This window comes from Schistocerca serialis, chromosome 8 (assembly GCF_023864345.2).
Source record: "Schistocerca serialis cubense isolate TAMUIC-IGC-003099 chromosome 8, iqSchSeri2.2, whole genome shotgun sequence".
NCBI classification, from domain to species: domain Eukaryota; kingdom Metazoa; phylum Arthropoda; class Insecta; order Orthoptera; family Acrididae; genus Schistocerca; species Schistocerca serialis.
In genome coordinates this window covers 595,721,658-595,742,602 of record NC_064645.1, presented here as the reverse complement: position 1 = coordinate 595,742,602, position 20,945 = coordinate 595,721,658, and the positions used below count along the sequence as shown (strand labels likewise).

General features: G+C 46.2%; 1 protein-coding gene across 1 annotated transcript in view; it reads left to right on the top strand.

Annotated features, from left to right (window-relative positions):
* LOC126417148 (acylcarnitine hydrolase-like) overlaps positions 1 to 20,945 on the top strand; it is a 164,545-nt gene that overhangs the window by 39,690 nt on the left and 103,910 nt on the right. Inside the window, exons 8-11 of the mRNA XM_050085045.1 lie at positions 165 to 355; positions 447 to 573; positions 2,846 to 2,972; positions 13,521 to 13,653. Of these exons, the coding sequence (XP_049941002.1) occupies positions 165 to 355; positions 447 to 573; positions 2,846 to 2,972; positions 13,521 to 13,653 (578 nt within the window). The remainder of the gene's footprint in view (positions 1 to 164; positions 356 to 446; positions 574 to 2,845; positions 2,973 to 13,520; positions 13,654 to 20,945) is intronic.

Here is a 20,945-nt window from a genome sequence, read left to right as displayed (position 1 = left end):
GCAGACCTGATTTCCTCAGTGTATCAGTCGCTAGTGGAGCATAAAGAAAGGAAGTAAGGTAAAACGAAAATTACCCATCGCTGAGAGTAGGTGTAGAAGAACAGGGAGTTAGAATGTAACTTACTGACTACGCGATTCTCGTAGTGTACTTTTTCTTCTTACAGATGCGGGAGGCGAGCCCACCATCGCCGAATCTGTGCTGGAACAGCTGAACTCGGACTTCGAGGCGGCCATCGACTTCGTCCTGCGCCTGGGTGACATTGAGTCCAAGCGGCAGGCGGCGACCGCCCTCAGGCAGTACTACTTCGGCAACGTCACCAACATCACGGCTGACAACACCGTCCAATACGCAGCTGTGAGTACACACGTACCGCAACCAACTAAACAAGAATTTCGAACTTAAACTGGGTCGCATGATTAATGCTTTCGCTTCGTTTTTCTCTCAGATGATGACGGACCTGAACAACGGAGAGCCGGCAGACACGACGGTGCGACTGCTGAGCACCACCATGACGCAGCCCATCTTCTACTACCAGTACGACTACACGGGGAAAAGTCCGGTCGAATTGCCTGGTGAGTGAGGGGCAGAGGTGGTTCATTTGTCGCTGACACACGAGTGTACTATCGAAATCTTGCATGGCAATAACTCAACTCTAACTCCTCCCGAACAGGCCATGCAGGCCCAAAGGTACCGACCGGCCGCCGTGTCATCCTCAGCCCACAGGCGCCACTGGATGCGGACCGCTCTTCCGGCCGTATGTCAGTTTCCGAGACCGGAGCCGCTACTTCTCAGTCAAGTAGCTCCTCAGTTTGCCTCACAAGGGCTGAGTGTACCCCGCCGACAGTGCTCGACATACCGGATGGTCACCCAACCAACTGCTAGCCCGGCCCGACAGCGCTTAACTTTGGAGATCTGACGGTAGCCGGTGTTACCACTGCGGCAAGGCCATTGGCATGGCAATAACTTAATCGCTCAAAAAATGTTTGGCACTACCCTCAGTGAAAGGTTCCTTTCTTAGGCCTCAGAAATCATGAAATTTCATTTGCGATCCTTGTGGGATCTTCCGCACACGTTGCTTATAGGGTGCCTAGAGGCTGTTGCATTCTCGGAAAGCTACACAACAATTCAAACAAAAACATTAGTAGTTTTATTTCTAGAAAGCAAACTGACGATACTTAACTTTTATTACAGCAAATGTCGCTAGCGAGAGACGACATGGAAACAGAAACGTTCTTACTACGCATAAAGTCCAAGTAAGCACTTGATACGAATCACGACAATCTGATAGCGTAGCACTAACCCCGCTGCAGATTGGGGCCATCTGAGTGGCCGAGGCTGGCAGGAGCGACGCGTATATTCATTTGTTCCCGCTGTCGGTCTTGGCGCGGCGCGATCCAATTCCAGCCGGCCGAAGTGGCCGTGCGGTTAAAGGCGCTGCAGTCTGGAACCGCAAGACCGCTACGGTCGCAGGTTCGAATCCTGCCTCGGGCATGGATGTTTGTGATGTCCATAGGTTAGTGAGGTTTAACTAGTTCTAAGTTCTAGGGGACTAATGACCTCAGCAGTTGAGTCCCATAGTGCTCAGAGCCATTTTGATCCAATTCCGCGCACCATTGGCCTACGTTTCCTCACCGCCTTTTCTGTGCTTACGTTCCGCATCTTCTTTCCGACTCTTGTGGTTACGCCAGAACAATCCTGGCCGGATTCTACACACTCCAAGCGACAATCAGTGATCGATACGCATTGCGCAACGTACTGCTCCTCGGTATTGTTAAACTGTCAAATCGGTATAAATAATGATTGCCAGCTTCGCTGTGATTGTGATATGGTGTTAACATTGTCTTTCATTTCAATCAATAATTAAAGAACGCCGTATTGGCGTGAACAGACCGACGTCATTAAAGCAGTTAACTGCTCCCGTGAGACAGAAATCTTTGAAGGTATTGATCCTGTGCTTGACCTCCGCAGTCAACAACATTCGGCATATGGCCGCTGTTTACCACTTACGGCTCGCTCGTACACTAAGCAGTACTTCATCGGGCATGGTGCCCAAAGAAATTGGGCAAGAGAAGAACTCGAATGGAATCTACATCCACGGTATTGTCGTGTGACTAGGGCCTCCCGTCAAGTAGACCGTTCGCCGTGTGCAAGTCTTTCGACTTGACGCCACTCTGGGAACTTTCGCGTCGGTGGTAATGAAATTATGATGATTAGGACAACACAACGCCCAGTCTCTGAGCGGAGAAAATCTCCGAACGAGCCGGGAATCGAATCCGGGCCCTTGGGATTGACATTATGTTGCACTGACCACTCAGCTACCGGGGGATGGTAGAATAATAATGAGACAACAGCAGTACTAAGATATAGGAAATATGGTTATTTTTTAAGAAGCTTAACTACGCATAAATCAAGGAGAGGGTATGAGACATTTTCATTGTGAGTTACCGTCATACCCTTGACTGTTTTGAGAAGCAGCAGCAGTATTCCCTTCAATAGGCCGAAAGGCGTGAGAAGATTTGTGACGAATTACATGTATTAGCCTTTTGAGGCAGAGGCGTTCGTCGATAGAATATTAATGTTCCGGAACAGAAGTCCGTATTTAAATCCCAACATCAGTTTCAAGCTAGGAGTCAATACGATTTTTCATGTGTATTTTAGCAGACAGTATGCAATGCTCACGAAGCAGGTTGGATTACGTAGATTACTTTCGATATGAGAGAATGTCGTCCCTGAAGATAGAAGACGTTTTTCAGCAGATCCAAGAATACGTATAAATACCACAGATCATTGCTGCTGAAGACTTTAAAGCGATCAAATATAAAGAAGAAAATTCTTATTCTTCAGGTGCCACGCACACTGCAGACCTGGACTCCATCTGGCGGGCGCCCGACCAAAACCTGGACCCTAACTCTGACGAACAGAAGGTGCGCACCACGGTCGTCAAGCTCTGGACAAACTTCGCCAAGTACCTGTGAGTATTCGCTGACACGCTGGCTGCATAACTTTTGTTGACTAAGTACGGCGTTACCACACTTTGAGGAGGCTCCTGTTGTGGACTGGCAAGACAGCCAATCCACTATGACAGGAAGCCGAAAGGCACGCGTTTAAGCCCACGCAGGCTGGCGTGAGGTCTGAAACAGGTAAAGTAATTGAGACTAGCAAATAAAGTACGTAGCTGCTGGAATATTTAACTTTAATCCATAATTGGTGACCATCGCTCTTGACAGTACATGTTTTAGAGCATCAATAGCAACTGATAATGGCGCCTTGCTAGGTCGCAGCATCTGACGTAGCTGAAAGCTATGCTAACTATCGTCTGGGCAAATGAGAGCGTAATTTGTTAGTGAACCATCGCTAGCAAAGTCGGCTGTACAACTGGGGCGAGTGCTAGGAAGTCACTCTAGACCTGCCGTGTGGCGGCGCGCGGTCTGCAATAACTGATAGTGGTGACACGCGGGTCCGACGTATACTAACGGACCGCGGCCGATTTAAAGGCTACCACCTAGCAAGTGTGGTGTCTGGCGGTGACACCACATTCCTACCCCGCAAATCGGCGGACGGTTGTGGTACAAGGCTTCCGCCCGCCGTGGGGAGGACCACATGTTGACGTATGCGACGAGGTGGGGAGCCTAACAACAGGCGAGGCAGTGCCATCCGCACCCTGCCATTCGGTCCAAGGGGAGCTAGGAAACGCCTGAAAACCTAGTCCAGGGTGCACGCCAACATGAGGTGTATGCGCCCGTAGAGAGACAGGAGGGGCCGAAGGGTCGACCTCCATCGGGTCGGGGAACCCGACGGGCGAAGACGACATATGGTCCGGAGCGGGCAAGAGTTCTATGGCGGATGACAGCTGGTCACGAGAAGCGATCTTCGGCGCGTGACCCAGGGAGGCGACCGGCAGGTGCAGCGACGCGTCCACTGCGGGCGGCGCCGGCGGGAGAACAGGCGGCGGCGGCGGCGGCGGCGGCGGCGGCGGCGCGTCGCCATGGGGCAAAATGGAAGGCAGCGTCGGTAACACCTGGGGCTGAGGCGAGCCAGTAGATGGGTCCCAGGGCGCTGACCGGACGGCGCCGTCGCTGAAAGCAGACGGGGAGCGGCAGAACCCGTGCGACGACAGAGGCGCAGCTGATTGAGATGCCGACGCATCTCACCAGAGGCCCCCAAAACCAGATACATAGCGCGGCCGAGGCAGCGAAGAATGCGCCCTGCGAGCCAACGCCGTGAACCTCGATAGTTGCGATAGTATACAACGTCGCCTGGGGCAAAAGCAGGTGTCTGCCGCTGCACAGGAACCTGATGCGGCGGATGTAGCAAAGACATCAAGGTGCGATGAGGGCGACCGTGCAACAACTCAGCCGGCGAGCGACCATCTCGGGGCTGAGAGCGATACGAGGACAAAAAGAGCAACAACGCGTCCTCCCGAGAACGCGACTCTTTTAACTTCAACATCTGTGACTTGAAAGTCCGGACAAATCGTTCAGCGGCACCGTTTGACTGAGGCGAAAACGCCGCGGACGTCAGATGTTGAATACCTGTGGCCGTGCAGAATGACTGAAATTCTGCGGACATGAATTGTGGGCCATTGTCGGAAACAATACTCTGTGGAAGACCTTCAATGCAAAAGATAGCAGATAACGCCTGGATGGTGGTAGAAGACGTCGTGGAAGACATCCGGACAACAAAAGGAAAATTACTGAATGAATCTACAACAACCAACCATCGAGCATTCCAAAACGGACCAGCAAAATCGATGTGTAAGCGTTGCCAAGGGGAAGTGGCTTTTAGCCATGCATAGAATTTCCGCGGTGGTGCGGATTGTTGTTCGGCACACGCCTTGCAAGAAGAGCACATATGCGTAATCGCAGCATCGATTCCGAACCAAGTACAGTGCTGACGAGCAAGTTGTTTCGTTCGCACTGTACCCCAATGTCCTTGGTGGAGAAGCCGTACGACAGAGGACTGTAACGAACGTGGGACCACGACCCTGGACTGATCATTATCAGAACGCAACAGCAAAACACCACGTCGTACAAAAAGTCTCTCCTTGTGAGCAAAAAATCGGCGAACCAACGGATCTCGGATCCGTGACTTTGACAAGGGCCATTGAGTAGCAACGAAACGCAGAACGGTAGCAAGGACAGGGTCGGCAGCTGTGGCTGTAGCTACACGACGAAAATCAATCGGAAACGATTCGACCACGTCATCGGTTTCCGAATCAATGAACATGCACGCAAGTTCGGAGGAATCGAATGCTCTGTCCTCAGCAACAGGCAAACGGGACAACGCATCGGCGTTTCCGTGCTTAGCAGTGGACCGATACAAGATATCGTAGCGGTACTGCGAGAGGAAAATAGACCAGCGAATGAATTTCTGCGCTGTACGTGGAGGTACAGGCTTGGTCGGATGGAAAAGCGATTTCAAAGGTTTCTGGTCTGTGATGATGGTAAAGTGACGACCAAACAAGAAATCATGAAACTTAGTAACACCAAATACGAGAGCCAATGCTTCTTTCTCGATCTGTGAATAATTTCTTTGCGCCAACGAGAGCAATTTGGATGCAAAGGCAATAGGGCGATCGTGCGAACCATCTTTGTGCGCAAGCACAGCACCGATCCCCAAATCCGATGCATCCACCATCAACAAAAGGGGCTTCCGGGGATCGAATGGCGTAAGGCAAGTATTGGAAAGCAACGCCGATTTCAACTGGTGAAAGGCGCGTTCGCATTCCGTCGTCCAGACGAACGGAACGCCTTTACGGCGTAAGCGATGAAGCGGAGCTGAAATGGAAGAGGCGTGGCGCACAGAGCGATGATAATAATTTATTTTTCCCAGCACAATCTGTAGCTGCTTCAAATTCTGCGGCGAAGGCAAGTCTTGTATGGCACGGAGGTGCTCTGGACTGGGATGTATGCCTTGGGCATTGAGTACATGTCCCAAATATGGTAAGTCACGAGCAAAAAACACACATTTGTCCTTCCGGAAGCGAAGACCATTTTGTCGCAATACCTGAAATAATGTTCTGAGATTGGCTAAATGTTCTTCTTCCGTCTTTCCGGAGATCACAATATCGTCCAGATAGTTTGCTGCAGTAGGGACCGACGCACAAACAGTTTGTAGATATTGCTGAAACAATGCAGGGGTGGATGCACACCCGAATGGCAGTCGTTTGAATCGGGACAAACCAAGATGCGTGTTAACCACCAAAACGCGCTGGGATTCTTCGTCCACCGGTATTTGCAAGTACGCATCTGCTAGGTCCAATTTCGAGAAATATTTACCTGGGCGCAGTTTGTCAAAAAGACCTTCCGGGCGTGGTAAAGGAAAAGTGGCAGTCACTAGTTGTGGATTCACTGTTGTCTTGAAGTCCACACAAAGTCTCAATTTTCCCGAAGGTTTTTGCAAAATTACTAAGGGTGATGCCCAGAGAGAAGCCTGCACACGTTCAATCACACCTTGTGATTCCAAATCGTTTAAGGTTCTTGCGACCTCATCACGCAAAGCGTGGGGAACATTGCGCGCTCTGAAAAATTTCGGTTGCGCGTTTACTTTCAGTTCCAAATGTGCTTTATAGTTCTTAGCGCAACCAAGGCCTGGTGCAAAAATGTCTGCAAACTCTTCACATAGACGAGAAACACTGTCTGAAGGCACAGTCTGGTTCACTGATAGGACCTGATTGACTACAGACAAGTTAAACAACTGAAACAAATCGAAACAAAACAAGATCACTGCAGAAGAAGAACGAAGGACATCCCTTGTATGTTGCAAGAAGGCTGCACTGTCCTAACACAGGGAGCCCGTGACCTGAATAAGTCGTTAGCTTAACATTTGCGGCATGCAACGGAGGTGTGCCCAGCAGTGTGTACGCGTCCCGATTGATTAGTGAAACTGCAGCTCCTGTATCGACCTGGAATGGGATCACGTTGCCATTAATGTCCAAGTCGACAAAAAGTTTATTGTCCTGCTGACGACAAGAGCGACTGTTTCGTGCAACATGAACTGACACTGGTACAAAATCACGTGTGACATGACGGGATTTCCTGCGACGTCGACGCACACTATTTGTGGGACGAACACAGTCACTGTTAGAGAGATGGCACTGGGCGGAGTGGAATGAACTACAAGAATTTCCATGGGCGAAATGTCGCGAGCCTGAGTATCCTTGGTTCGATTCCGATTCCGGCGTGAAGCAAAGGGCCAGGAATGGTTGTGAGTGTCCGATCTGAGCTTTTTCTGGCAAACACTTTGAACATGTCCCTTTTTATTACAGAAAACGCAAATAGCTTGGCGTGACGGGCAATTCTCACGCGAATGTCTAGTAGCACACCGCGGGCATGATTTCACTGCATTTGCTTGCCGATGCGGGATACGTGGCTGAGAACCAGGCGACTGTTTACTGTTCCGTGCAGCTTGCCCGACGGGCCAGTTAACATGACACACGGGTGGCGAAGTTGCAAATGATTCCTGAGCAAAGTCAAGTGTGTCCTGCCGATCCAATATGTCCATCACTTGTTGAATGGAGGGATTGAGTAGTTTCAAAATCTGTTCCCGTATACGAACATCAGAAACGTTCTGTGCAATAGCATCACGTACCATAGTGTCTGAATAAGGGAGTCCACATTCACACTCAAAAGCACAATCCCTAGTAAGGCCTTGCAAGGTAGCACCCCAATCCCGATTAGTCTGACCTGCCGTACGTTTTGTACGAAAGAACGTATACCGTTTGGCAACTACATTGACTGATTCTTTGAAATATGCGTCTAATGCAGACAAAATTTCTTCGCAGGACAGTGTTGCTACGTCGCGTCGGGGAAACAATTTGACTATCACACGGTACGTGGACACTGCGACGCACGATAATAAGAAAGGCTGCCGCTCATTACCTTGAATTCTGTAGGCGGCGAGATGGAATCCAAATTGGCGTGACCACTCTGTCCAGCTTTCCAGTGCCACATCAAAAGGACGAAAAGGTGGTGCAACTGCGTGTTGTGGCTGCGTGAGCGGTGGAGCGGCGGCTGCCGCATCGTTGTGCATTGCACGTTGACCCTTGACGAGCTGTCCAAGGGCATCCAGTAAGGCCTGCGTCTGCTGGTTCTGTAAGCGATAAAATTCGGACAGTACATCTGGAGATTGTGGCGAAGCCATTACACAAGTAAATGACGGCGGTATAGTTACGAACGCGATTTGGCCTCGTCGCCAAACTGTTGTGGACTGGCAAGACAGCCAATCCACTATGACAGGAACCCGAAAGGCACGCGTTTAAGCTCACGCAGGCTGGCGTGAGGTCTGAAACAGGTAAAGTAATTGAGACTAGCAAATAAAGTACGTAGCTGCTGGAATACTTAAATTTAATCCATAACTGGTGAACATCGCTCTTGACAGTACATGTTTTACAGCATCAATAGCAACTTATAGTGGCGCCTTGCTAGGTCGTAGCAAATGACGTAGCTGAAAGCTATGCTAACTATCTTCTGGGCAAATGAGAGCGTAATTTGTCAGTGAAACATCGCTAGCAAAGTCGGCTGTACAACTGGGGCGAGTGCTAGGAAGTCACTCTAGACCTGCCGTGTGGCGGCGCTCGGTCTGCAATCACTGATAGTGGTGACACGCGGGTCCGACGTATACTAACGGACCGCGGCCGATTTAAAGGCTACCACCTAGCAAGTGTGGTGTCTGGCGGTGACAACACAGCACCCACTGTCTAGGGGTGCATCCAGGACTAGTAATCAAAATGTACTCGTCCCGGGTCGAATCTCGCCACTGTTTAAATTCTGAATAAAAATCATTAGCAATGGAGGCCGAGTACTTCTTGTATAAGAAGTCATTCTCGTTTTGCCGACAACTTTGTCAAAGCGGGTGGAGGGCCGACAGAGGTTCAGGGCACTCTCTTGTCCTTGCGGTGGGGAACTGTCCATAAAGGCATAAGAATCAGCAATGATCCACCGCATGAAGATGCAGAAGGGAATGGAAACCACTGCACTAAGGACATATAACGTGAACCCACAGGACATGTGACATGTAATTGAGAAAGTGTCATGATGATCCCTCCAATAGCAAAAGTTTCCAGATCAGTCCCACATTCGGATCTCCGGAAGTATGCTGTCAAGAGCAGGTGACCATGACAAAAACATTGAATAACCAACGGAAGGATAACGTTCTACGAGTCTGGGCGTGGAACGTCAAAACCTTGAACGTGGTAGCGGAGATAGAAAGTCTGTAAACGGAAGTGCAGAGGCTCAATCTAGATATAGTGGTGATCATTAACGCGAAATAGAACGGAGGCAAGGATTCTTGGTTAGACGAGTGTAGGGTTATATTAACAGCAACAGGAAACGGTATAAAGGGAGCAGGATTCGTTATTAATAGGAGGGTATGGTGGAGAGTGAGTTACTGTGAACAGTTCAGTAATACGGTTGTTTTCAACAGAATCGATAACAAATCGAGAGCGACAACAGTTAATGAGTTATACATGCCAACGTCGCAAGCAAAGGATGAATAGATACAGAAAGTGTATGGGAATACTGAGCAGCTAATTCAGCACCTTAAGGTAGATTGAAATTTAACAGTCACAAAGAACTGGAATGAGTTTGTAGGGGAGGAGAAGTGGCAAAGTTTATGCGAGAATATCGACATGGTCCTAGAAGTGAGAAAGGAGAAAGACTGAGTTCTGCAACAAATACCGAATACCCTGTTCAGGAATCATAAGATGAGGAGGATACTTGGAAAACGACGGGAGATCACGGGAATATTTTAGCTAGTCAGGTAGATAGTCCGAAATCGGATACTTGGTTGTAAGGCGTTCCCAGGAGCAAATATAGACACTGATCACAATTTAGTAATGATGAAGGACACGCTGAAGATTACGAGACTAGTCAGGGAGAGTCGACGCCCAAGGAAGTGGGATACGGAGCTATTAAATAATGAAGAGATATGTTTAACGTTCTCTGAGGCAATAGATACTGCGATAATGAATAGGCCAACAGGCAGTTCAGTTGAAGAGAAATGGCATTTCTAAAAAAGACAATCACAGTAGTTGGAAAGAAAAACGTACATACAAGCTAGGCAGCCGCGGAGGAACCATGGATAATAGAACAAATACTTGATCGATGGAATAAGGAAGTACAAAATTGTTCAGGGAAGTTCAGAAATACAGTAATCAAGTCACAGGAACGAAATATGTAGAAATTGCACGGCACCTAAGACGAAAGGTCTTCTTAGGAAAAGAAAGGTTTGCCGGAAGGACTGCTCATCCAACAGTAAAGTCAAAACAGCCTTCGGTAAAATTGAAAGCGAGGGCGATAACGTTCAGATGTCAATGGGAGTAACAATTTTAAATGCAGGGGACAGAGCGGATAGGTGGAAACAATTTATTCAACGCCTCTTACAGGGAGAGGACTTGCCTGGCGTGCTAGAAGAAACAGGTTTCCACAGGAAAGGGTGGGGGATCTAGTACATAATCAGAATTTACAAAGATTTTGATGGCATGAGATCAAATAAGGCAGAAGGGACAGATAACATTTCATTGGATTTTCTGAAATCACTCGGGGTGGTAGAAACAAAACGACTCGTCACTTTGGGGTGCAAAATATATCAGACTGGCGATATACTATCAGAGTTTCGGAATAATATCATGCACACAATTCCGAAGACTGCAAGAGCTGGCAAGTATGAGAATCATAGCACAATCAGATTAACTGCTCATGCTGACAATAATAGTACACAGAAGAATAGAAAATAGAATTGAGGGTGTGTCGATGACGATCAGTTTGACTTAGGAAAGGTAAAGGCACAAGAGAGCAGTTCTGCCGTTGCAGTTGATAATTGAAGCAACGCTGAAGAAAAATCGAGACACGTTCATAGGATCTACCGACCTCGAAACAGTGTTCGACAATGTAAAATCGTGCAAGATGTTAGAAATTCTAAGAAAAACAGATGTAAGCTATAGGCAAGACGGGAATATGCACAACGAACAAGAATCATTACGGAACAACGAAGTGCTCCGATTAAAAATGGTGTAAGACAGGAATGTAGTCTTTCGCCCCTGGTGTCTATTATATACGTCGAAGAAGGAATGGCGAAAGTAAATGAATGGTTCAACAGGAGTTGGATTCGAACTCAAGGTGAAGGGAATCAGTAATAAGATCCGCTGTTCACATTGGTATGCTGTGCGCAAGTGAATAAGAATCACTGGATTAGTTGAATGGAATGAACACTGTAATGAGTACGGAGTGTGGAGTGAGAGTAAACCGGAGGAAGATGAAATTAATGCGTAGTATCAGAAATAAGAGCAGTGAGTAATATAAGATCAGGACTGGGGATTGTGAAGTAGACGAAGCTAAGAAATACTGGTATGTAGGAAGCCCATGACGGGCGGAGCAAGGAGGACGTAATAAGCAGACTAGCACTGGCAAAAATGGGATTCTGACCAAGAGGGGCCTACTGGGATCAAACATACACCTTAATTTGAGAAAGGAATTTCTGAGAATGTACATTTGAAACACAACATTGTGTGGTAGCGGAACACGGACTGTGACAAAACTGAAACAGAAGAGAATCAAAGCATTTGAGACGTGGTGCTACAGACGAATGTTGAAAATCAGGTGGACATAAGTTTAGGAATGAAGATGTTTTCCGCAGAATCGGCGAGGAGAGGAATGTATGTAAAACACTGACAAGCAGAACCGACTCGTGGAGATAACATCTAGGACCTACTGATAACAAACAGTCCCGAACACTTCGACTCTGTATGAGCAGAACAGGGAATCAGTGATCATAAGGCCGTTGCAGCATCCCTGAATATGGAAGTTAATAGGAATACAAAAAAAGGGAGGAAAGTTTATCTGTTTAGCAAGAGTAATAGAGGGCAGATTTCAGACTACCTATCAGATCAAAACGAAAATTTCTGTTCCGACACTGACAATGTTGAGTGCTTATGGAATAAGTTCAAGGCAATCGTAAAATGCGTTTTAGACAGGTACGTGCCGAGTAAAACTGTGAGGGATGGGAAAAACCCACCGTGGTACAACAACAAAGTTAGGAAACTATTGCGAAAGCAAAGAGAGCTTCACTCCAAGTTTAAACGCAGCCAAAACCTCTCAGACAAACAGAAGCTAAACGATGTCAAAGTTAGCGTAAGGAGGGCTATGCGTGAAGCGTTCAGTGAATTCGAAAGTAAAATGCTATGTACCGACTTGACAGAAAATCCTCGGAAGTTCTGGTCTTACGTTAAATCAGTAAGTGGCTCGAAACAGCATATCCAGACACTCCGGGATGATGATGGCATTGAAACAGAGGATGACACGCGTAAAGCTGAAATACTAAACACCTTTTTCGAAAGCTGTTTCACAGAGGAAGACCGCACTGCAGTTCCTTCTCTAAATCCTCGCACAAACGAAAAAATGACTGACATCGAAACAAGTGTCCAAGGAATAGAAAAGCAACTGGAATCGCTCAACAGAGGAAAGTCCACTGGACCTGACGGGATACCAATTCGATTCTACACAGAGTACGCGAAAGAACTTGCCCCCCTTCTAACAGCCGTGTACCGCAAGTCTCTAGAGGAACGGAAGGTTCCAAATGATTGGAAAAGAGCACAGGTAGTCCCAGTCTTCAAGAAGGGTAGTCGAGCAGATGCGCAAAACTATAGACCTATATCTCTGACGTCGATCTGTTGTAGATTTTTAGAACATGTTTTTTGCTCGAGTATCATGTCGTTTTTGGAAACCCAGAATCTACTATGTAGGAATCAACATGGATTCCGGTAACAGCGATAGTGTGAGACCCAACTCGCTTTATTTGTTCATGAGACCCAGAAAATATTAGATACAGGCTCCCAGGTAGATGCTATTTTTCTTGACTTCCGGAAGGCTTTCGATACAGTTCTGCACTGTCGCCTGATAAAGTAACATCCTACGGAATATCTGACCAGCTGTGTGGCTGGACTGAAGAGTTTTTAGCAAACAGAACACAGCATGTTGTTATCAATGGAGATACGTCTGCAGACATTAAAGTAACCTCTGGCGTGCCACAGGGTAGTGTTATGGGACCATTGATTTTCACAATATATATAAATGACCTAGTAGATAGTGTCGGAAGTTCCATGCGGCTTTCCGCGGATGATGCTGTAGTATACAAAGAAGTTGCAGCATTAGAAAATTGTAGCGAAATGCAGGAAGATCTGCAGCGGATAGGCACTTGGTGCAGGGAGTGGCCACTGATCCGTAACATAGACAAATGTAATGTATTGCGAATACATAGAAAGAAGGATCCTTTATTGTATGATTATATGATATCGGAATAAAATTGTAAGGTGGTAATGTATGAAGCAGGCTATATCTGAAAGCTGTGCTTGTCATTCTGGTCACTTTTTATATTTCTCACTCTTTACTCTCTCTTACCCTTCCTTGGAGTTTTATTTTCTTTTAAAATTAGTGTCTTGACTGCCGAACTTAAGACACAGATTTCCTGTCTCTCGATGCTTGTTAAGCCGTATGCTCTGACTTCTAAGTTCTGATGCTTGCAGGAATCCCAGCCCTGAGGATGATCCTGTGATTGAGGGTGGCTGGCCTACCTACAACCTGGAAACCAAGTACTTCCTCAACATTGACGTCAACTCTACCGTCCAACAAAACAGGAACGCTGAGCGGATGGACTTCGTACACTCAGTGATTCCTCCTTACTACTGAAACTCGCTGTGATTAAAAAACTGTTGACTACATGTCGCATTATTTAAATACCGAATGTTAATTACAGGCTGGATGTATTGTACTGTAGGAATACTGTATTAATAAAGTATTATAAATTAACAACCGTGTAGCATTTACATAATACTTGCTTGTGAACGTGAGCAGAGCAATGACCTAAAATGATGGATAGTATGTATTTACTTATCCCTCACTGTATAAGCTGTAAACTCTGAATGGTGCCTATTCTCCAAGTCTGCAGGAGCAAGCACTGGCGCTTCAAAGTCGAAAGTATGTTACCTTCTTTGTTCACTTCCGTTGTTTCGTCGTGCCACTTTCACCGTACCTTTCGAACGTCTGCATCAGCTGATGAAATGCCAGAAAGATGCGTATATCCCCTCTAGTATCTTGTGGGTATTATTGTCAATGCACTCGGCGTCTATTGTTTGCAATGCCTTGCTGGAACTTGCAGAGTCTACGAAATATTTGGAAAATGGGGTTAGACAAAGAAAGTGTAATCGGATGCTTAAAGATTCAAGCATCCGACCACAAGACCGATCTTCATATATGGAATGGAAAATTGTGTTTGTGAGGAACTGACGGTTATCAGAATTAATAAAGGGAGCCGAACCACAACCTGTTAACTAAGTTGACAATATGTTGACATGCCTCCAGTAGGAAAAGTCAAAATTCTTTGTGAAAAACTGCATTGCCTAGTTGATCAATTTGATGCAAAGAAGCCACTGAGTCATAACTGCACCCTATCTAATTGCTTTAACTGAGCCCTTAAACCTCACTCACAAATTATCCCACAGAATACTCGAGACTTGCTGTGGCTCCTCACTCACCGAATGTCTGACTTCTTGGCTTCCTCTGCTCGCCAGTTTTGTTTATTTACCCCCCACCCTGCCCTTTATGACACTGAATTTTCCATCTCATCATCTTTGACATTGCTGGGCTCAGTTTGCAATATCACCTAATGTACTACCGAGACTGGTTAACAACACCTACCAACCTTCCTACAATGAAATTTCCGCTCTTCCAAGTCGGTAAGAGCCTGGGCGGCAGCTGGTGAATAGTACGGGAGTTTCCGAGTAATTTTGGTGCTGGCTTCTTGGGGCAAAACCTAGCGAGGACTGTACATTCGCTAGTGGATTTCATTGCGGATTTGCTCATAAACATGGCTCAGAACCCCTTCAAGTGTTTATTTGCAGACTTGAGTTGCCGAGACGGCTGCTAGCAACAACAAAGGCAGTTTTTTGTAATTTTCCAAGCCACTGGGACTCAGAACTGTGTTTCTGCTGCTGGGACGAAAAGTAAGGGGAAGGCAGCTGCAAAACTCATTGCCGAAATGACTATCGCAATCGCGAACCCTGTCAGCAACAAAACAACATGGAGAGGGCTCCATAAGCGTGGTACTGCACGGTGAGCTGGAATTCCAAAACCACTCATCTTCTGTGCAAATGACTTCAACATGAAAAAGTTCGTTTTACTGCCAAGGATTGTGTCATCATTTTGGTTGATTCGATCCATCCCATGACGAAATATTTTCTCCCCAGTGGCACTACTCTTTCCAAGACTAGAGGGTCCTTGCATTAATAGCACAAGGTTTTTGTGGATGAATTTCCGTCTGTCCCCTTATCACCACATCTCAATACGATTGGGTTTTTGTAGTGTACTTCGGAGAGAAGTGTGCTTGATCGCTGCCCACCTCTTTTATCTTTACCTGAACCTTCCACTTCTTTGCGGGAAGAATGGTGTAAAATACTCTCTAAAACCATGCAGAACACGTACTTATCTATTCCAAGACGACTGGAAGCTGCTTTAAACCCCGATCGATTTTCTACATCGTGTTAGGCAGGATAATACGTTTCGTATTTGGAGCTTTCTTATTCTGCCGAACCGCTGTACGTTTCTTTTCTGATAAGTATTCAGTCCCCTTTCGCACCTCATCTGGCCCGTTACACTACCCGATCTTACTCACATGGAAAATTTCTGGAACTATTTGGGAAAGTAAGTGAAACGTAGAGATCATATCTGCAATTTGGCTTCTCTACGGAACCTAATATCCTCAGAGTGGCTTGATATGTCACATGTGAATAAATTGTTGGGATTCTCTCATCACCGAAATGAGGCTATTATGAAGAACTAGAGCTGATGTTGAACGGAACTGGCATTATACACAGGCGTTTACACTTATACGACCGGATACGCTCAGTGGGTTGCTTCTTACAACATAAGTCAGCTCCGTCTGTGACATTTTCTGTCACCGTTTTGTGCTTCTGCTAGTAACAGGCCTGGGCAAGGTCCTGCTTCCTCCAAAATGGTTCAAATGTCTCTAAGCACTATGGGACTTAACATCTGAGGTCATCAGTTTCATAGACTTAGATCTACTTAAACGTAACTAACCTAAGGTCATCACACACAGCCATGTCCGAGGCAGTATTCGAACCTGCGACCGTAGCAGCAGCGCGATTATAGACTAAAGCACCTAGAACCGCTCGGCCACAGCGGCCGGCTCCTGCTTCCTGACAGGGCTTGTAGAAAATATTCAGATCAGGTGCGGGGAAAGTACTACTATTGTGGGAAGGTCGCCAACTATTACTCCTGCGTAGTAAGTTCCGGCCGCAAATCTTTCTGAGGAATTATGGAACGATCGGGCTGTCATCTCCAGAATGGGTGAAGCCCTTTTACCATACACGTCAGAAGCTGCTTTTGGCGTGCACAACAGCCCACATGCATGGCCAAGTATGGCAAAGATTGGGCAGGAATGCCTTTACACAGGTTGCCCCAGGAGGAATGGTCAATATTGAGGGATATGACAGGAACGATCATTCGAAGCAGAAACATCTTGTGAAAATGGGCTACAAAGTGCTTGCTTAAGAGCTATGAGCACTTCTTTGCCTTCGATGCAGTGAAACATATCTCTTCTACTGCAAGCTCTTAGCTTGAGAGGTGTTAGTACGGACCAAAAGAAAAAAATAATTTCTAGTAAATATAGTCTCTAATATACATACACTAAGAGCTAAGACAACTTGTTCATCTTCGCTATTGTGGAACACATCTCGTCTGCTGGACAAGTGCTTATAGCTGTTCAAGAATGCGTTTTGTAGACCATTTTTACTACAGCTTTTTGCTTCGAAGGATGGTTCCTGACATACTCTTGAATATTGACGATTCCTTCTGGAATACACAGTAGAAGGGAGAGTGTGTGTTTGTTTTCTAGTGGGAAAAGATGTTGAACAACAGCAACGAAAGTCGGCAAATCAAATAATTGGCGAGGCAAAGAACTGTGCTCCACAGTCAGCTGTATAGCCCCATACTTGGTAAATTTTGGAGAATAGTGTTGTGAATCGTTTGTGACATCGGCTGGGAAGTACAAGACCCTAGTACCCTCCCGGATAACCGAGCGCTTTGAGCCGCTGCTTCTGGGGAGAACCTGATCCACCGGATCGAATCCGCTGGCCAGATTAACAAAGAGGGCTGGTACGCGAGACAGCTTGGATGAGGATTTCAGGCTGTTTCCCACGTACCACTAGGCGTATACTGGGCTGGCACCCTTGTTGCGCCACAGGTGAACGCAAGGAAGACGTTTAGAAAAAGTTCTCGTACTTGATACTCTGCATACAGATAGCTACACAGATTTCGTCCTGGGGTAGGGGATGAATAAAAACTGATGACCTTATCTGTTTCATTTTTGTACATGCACCTTCAACTTCAGATGCGTGGTGGGACAACAGCTGCTGAAGATATGAGAAATAATGATAGTACGGTCAGCCCTGTGTCGGCTTCTAACTGTTTACATGCGACTGTGTCGGTGGTGTAATACACCTCCATCAGGCAAATTTCGGTTCTATAAGCAATTGTACACATTGCCACAAAAGGAAATAAAAATAGGCTTCCACAGACCAACTCATTGCCTGATGTGACCAATGCGACCCGTCAGCCGACTACTCTGATTAGTCTCTTCAAATCCATAATCAGCGGCAGCAACAAGAACTTATTGTTGCGTGTTATCATTTTGGAGACGTGGGGCAACGCAGGCATACGATCGCTGTCACGTTCACACCTGCTGCCACTGCCTTGGGGTTCGTGATAGTTTAACATCTGTCTGGAACACTCAGAGTGTCTTAGACGTGCCGTTCAATGTCAGGAGGGTGGTGACCCCTTACGCAAGCAGGCGGCCAGTCCCAGTGGAAGTTAGGCTGAGACGGATCTGACAGATCTCATACACCGCCCTAATTTTCTTTTCTCTGTTGTCTTTCTGTGCCACGAGCGTGTCGGAAGGGAGTCGCTTCTTTATTACATTACTAGTAATTGTGCACCTAAATAATTCCCACCTTTTTGTCCTATCATTTAACATGTTGTACGTGGATGTGAGTTTTGTAAGAGTAGCCAATACCTGTCTGCTACTGCAGTTTTGCCAATAACTGTGGTGGAAGCAGAAAGCCTGACATACTAGCTACGTCTTCAGGGCAGGTGTATAACAAGCAGAAGGAGATAGGTTGGTCGCTAACTACTGTAGCTGCCTCCCCCTCTCCCCCCCCCCCCCCCCTCCTCCTACCATCCGATAGGTTCAGCTGAAGAGGTAAGCGCACTTGGCCTAGGCAAGGCACTTTACTGCCACTGGTACTGGATGAGGACACTCCACTAATGGAGGCATAGGAATCATTTAGAGTGTGAATTTTATTTTCAGTTCCTTTGGTAATCAGGAGTAATTATGCCAGTTATGAATAATTGTGTAGGTATTCAACATTATTGTTGAACATCAGAAATGAATACTGTGTGTGAGTGAGTTAGGCTCCACCTGTGGGTTACGATAAAGAGACTATATTTTCCCAATACAGGTAGTACATTTAATGTATGGGATAATTTTAGTAAGTGTAATAGCGAGAGGCGTGAAGCTGAAATTTAGACTTTCCGCGCGTTTTCGGAACATGTAAGTCAGTGGTTTTTTACTGTTTCATTGGCACGTGGAAAGTGGTAGGATTTAAGTCTATTTCTTGCTAGTTTTCATTAAATGTGTACACCTTCAGTGAGTATGGTCCATCCACAACACAGTGAGCCCAAAACGTGTTCGTCTAGCTGCATATTGTGTAAAAAAGTAAGTCTGTGGCTTGCGAAAAGAAGCGAATACAAAATATCAAGAGCTAATCTTATGGAAGTGTCCTAGTTCAAGCCGGCCGAGGTGGCCGAACGGTTGTAGGCGCTACAGACTGGAACCGCGCGACCGCTACGGTCGCAGGTTTGAATCCTGCCTCGGGCATGGATGTGTGTGATGTCCTTAGGTTAGTTAGGTTTAAGTAGTTCTAAGTTCTAGGGGACTGATGACCTCAGAAGTTAAGTCCCATAGTGCTCAGAGCCATTTGAACCATTTGAATTTGTCTTAGTTCATAAATATTATTGAAAAACAAGGTACATAATGCTTTCGTGCGATAACAAGGTTAACAAAATAGGAAATTTCATATAAAAGCTCCTTCATAAAGTACTGGTCCATTACCTGAAGCCGGCCGCGGTGGTCTAGCGGTTCTAGGCGCGCAGTCCGGAACCGCGCGACTGCTACGGTCACAGGTTCGAATCCTGCATGGCTGTGTGTGATGTCCTTAGGTTAGTTAGGTTTATGTAGTTCTAAGTTCTAGGGGACTGATGACCACAGATGTTAAGTCCCATAGTGCTCAGAGCCATTTGAATCATTTGAACCATTACCTGAAAGTGCCTAAAACTCGCACCCATAATTGAAACCTTAATGCTGACACACTGCACAGTCTTGCGACAACTGTTCGCTACCAGTCTGACACATGCTGTTTTGAGCGACGCTAGGGCTGTGAGACGGCATTATTTTAAAGGAAATTTATTCTTTGTTTCCTTAATCAGTGAAAATTCTCTTACGAGATCGCTTATGTAGGTGGTAGACCTAGAACGACGGTCCAGTCGATAATATATCGCTTTTGCGTAACCAAAACATTAAGAAACCAGCCACAGACCGGACGTCCTCACTCACGACCCGAAGCAAACGTGAGATTTGTCGTGAGGGAAATCATACAACCAGCGCTCCTGTGGTGGATGAGCCGTTAGAATCGAGGAGCAATAAAGTCTGTGGTAACACAGTCGAAAATAGCTGCAAGAAGTACAGATATAATATTCGGGGAGCTCACAAGAAATTTTAGGTCGGTGACCAGAACCGGAAGAAACGTCTTGATTTTTCCTAGGAACATAGATTCAAGAAGGGAGTGTTCTGGAACAGAGTTATGTTTCTCGACGAATGGAAATATAGCATATTGGTGTCGTTTGGTTGGCGACTGGTGTCGCATAATACAAACACGTAGATGCTGAATTAGAAAGTTGTGACCACGGTGAAAAACGGTGGGAAGTTCCCTGATGGTGTGTGGGTGTACGAGTGTGTGTGTTCCGTCATCGATCTTCTGCCTGATGTGATGCGGCCCGCCACGAATTCCTCTCCTGTGCTAATCTCTTCATCTCAGAATAGCACTTGCAGATGAAAAGCTACATTTTATGCAGGTTGCGAAGGGTCTCAATATCGGTAACAACGTCTTAAGGTAAAATCGAAGTGCTAGTACCGAAAGAATAGTTCTACAGGGAAATTACGTGTTTCAACAAGATATCGACCCAAAGCATAAAGTTATAAATACGAGGATGTGTTTCCTATACAGCAGGCCGAAATAACTCAACACTCCTTCTTAGAGGCCAGATTTTAACCTCATTGAACACTTTTGGAATGTCCTTTAAGAGAAAAATCAGAAGAAATACATATTTTTACTACGAAATACTTAACAGAAGTTCTTCAAGATGAGTGGGACAATATTCCATCCCCTATGACAGCAAGTACGTCAGCTGCATGTCCAGAGGACTGAGTGTACCAATAGCTACAAATAGAAAACCTCACTAAATATTAATTTTTCTAATTTAAAGCAAGTTTTCAGGCTCCAAATGTGAAAATAAATAAATAAAAATAATAAAAATTAAAAAAAGTAGTGGACGAATACTTTAGGAAGTAGCTTTTGTATGAAGTTTTCTATTTTGTTTACCTTGCTATCGTTACGTATGTTCTTTCTACATCTACGTCTACATCCATACTCCGCAAGTCACCTAACGGTGTGTGGCGGAGGGTACCTTGAGTACCTCTATCGGTTCTCCCATCTATTCCGGTCTCGTATTGTTCGTGGAAAGAACGATTATCGGTATGCCTCTGTGTGGGCTCTAATCTCTCTTATTCTATCCTCACGGTCTCTTCGCGAGATATACTT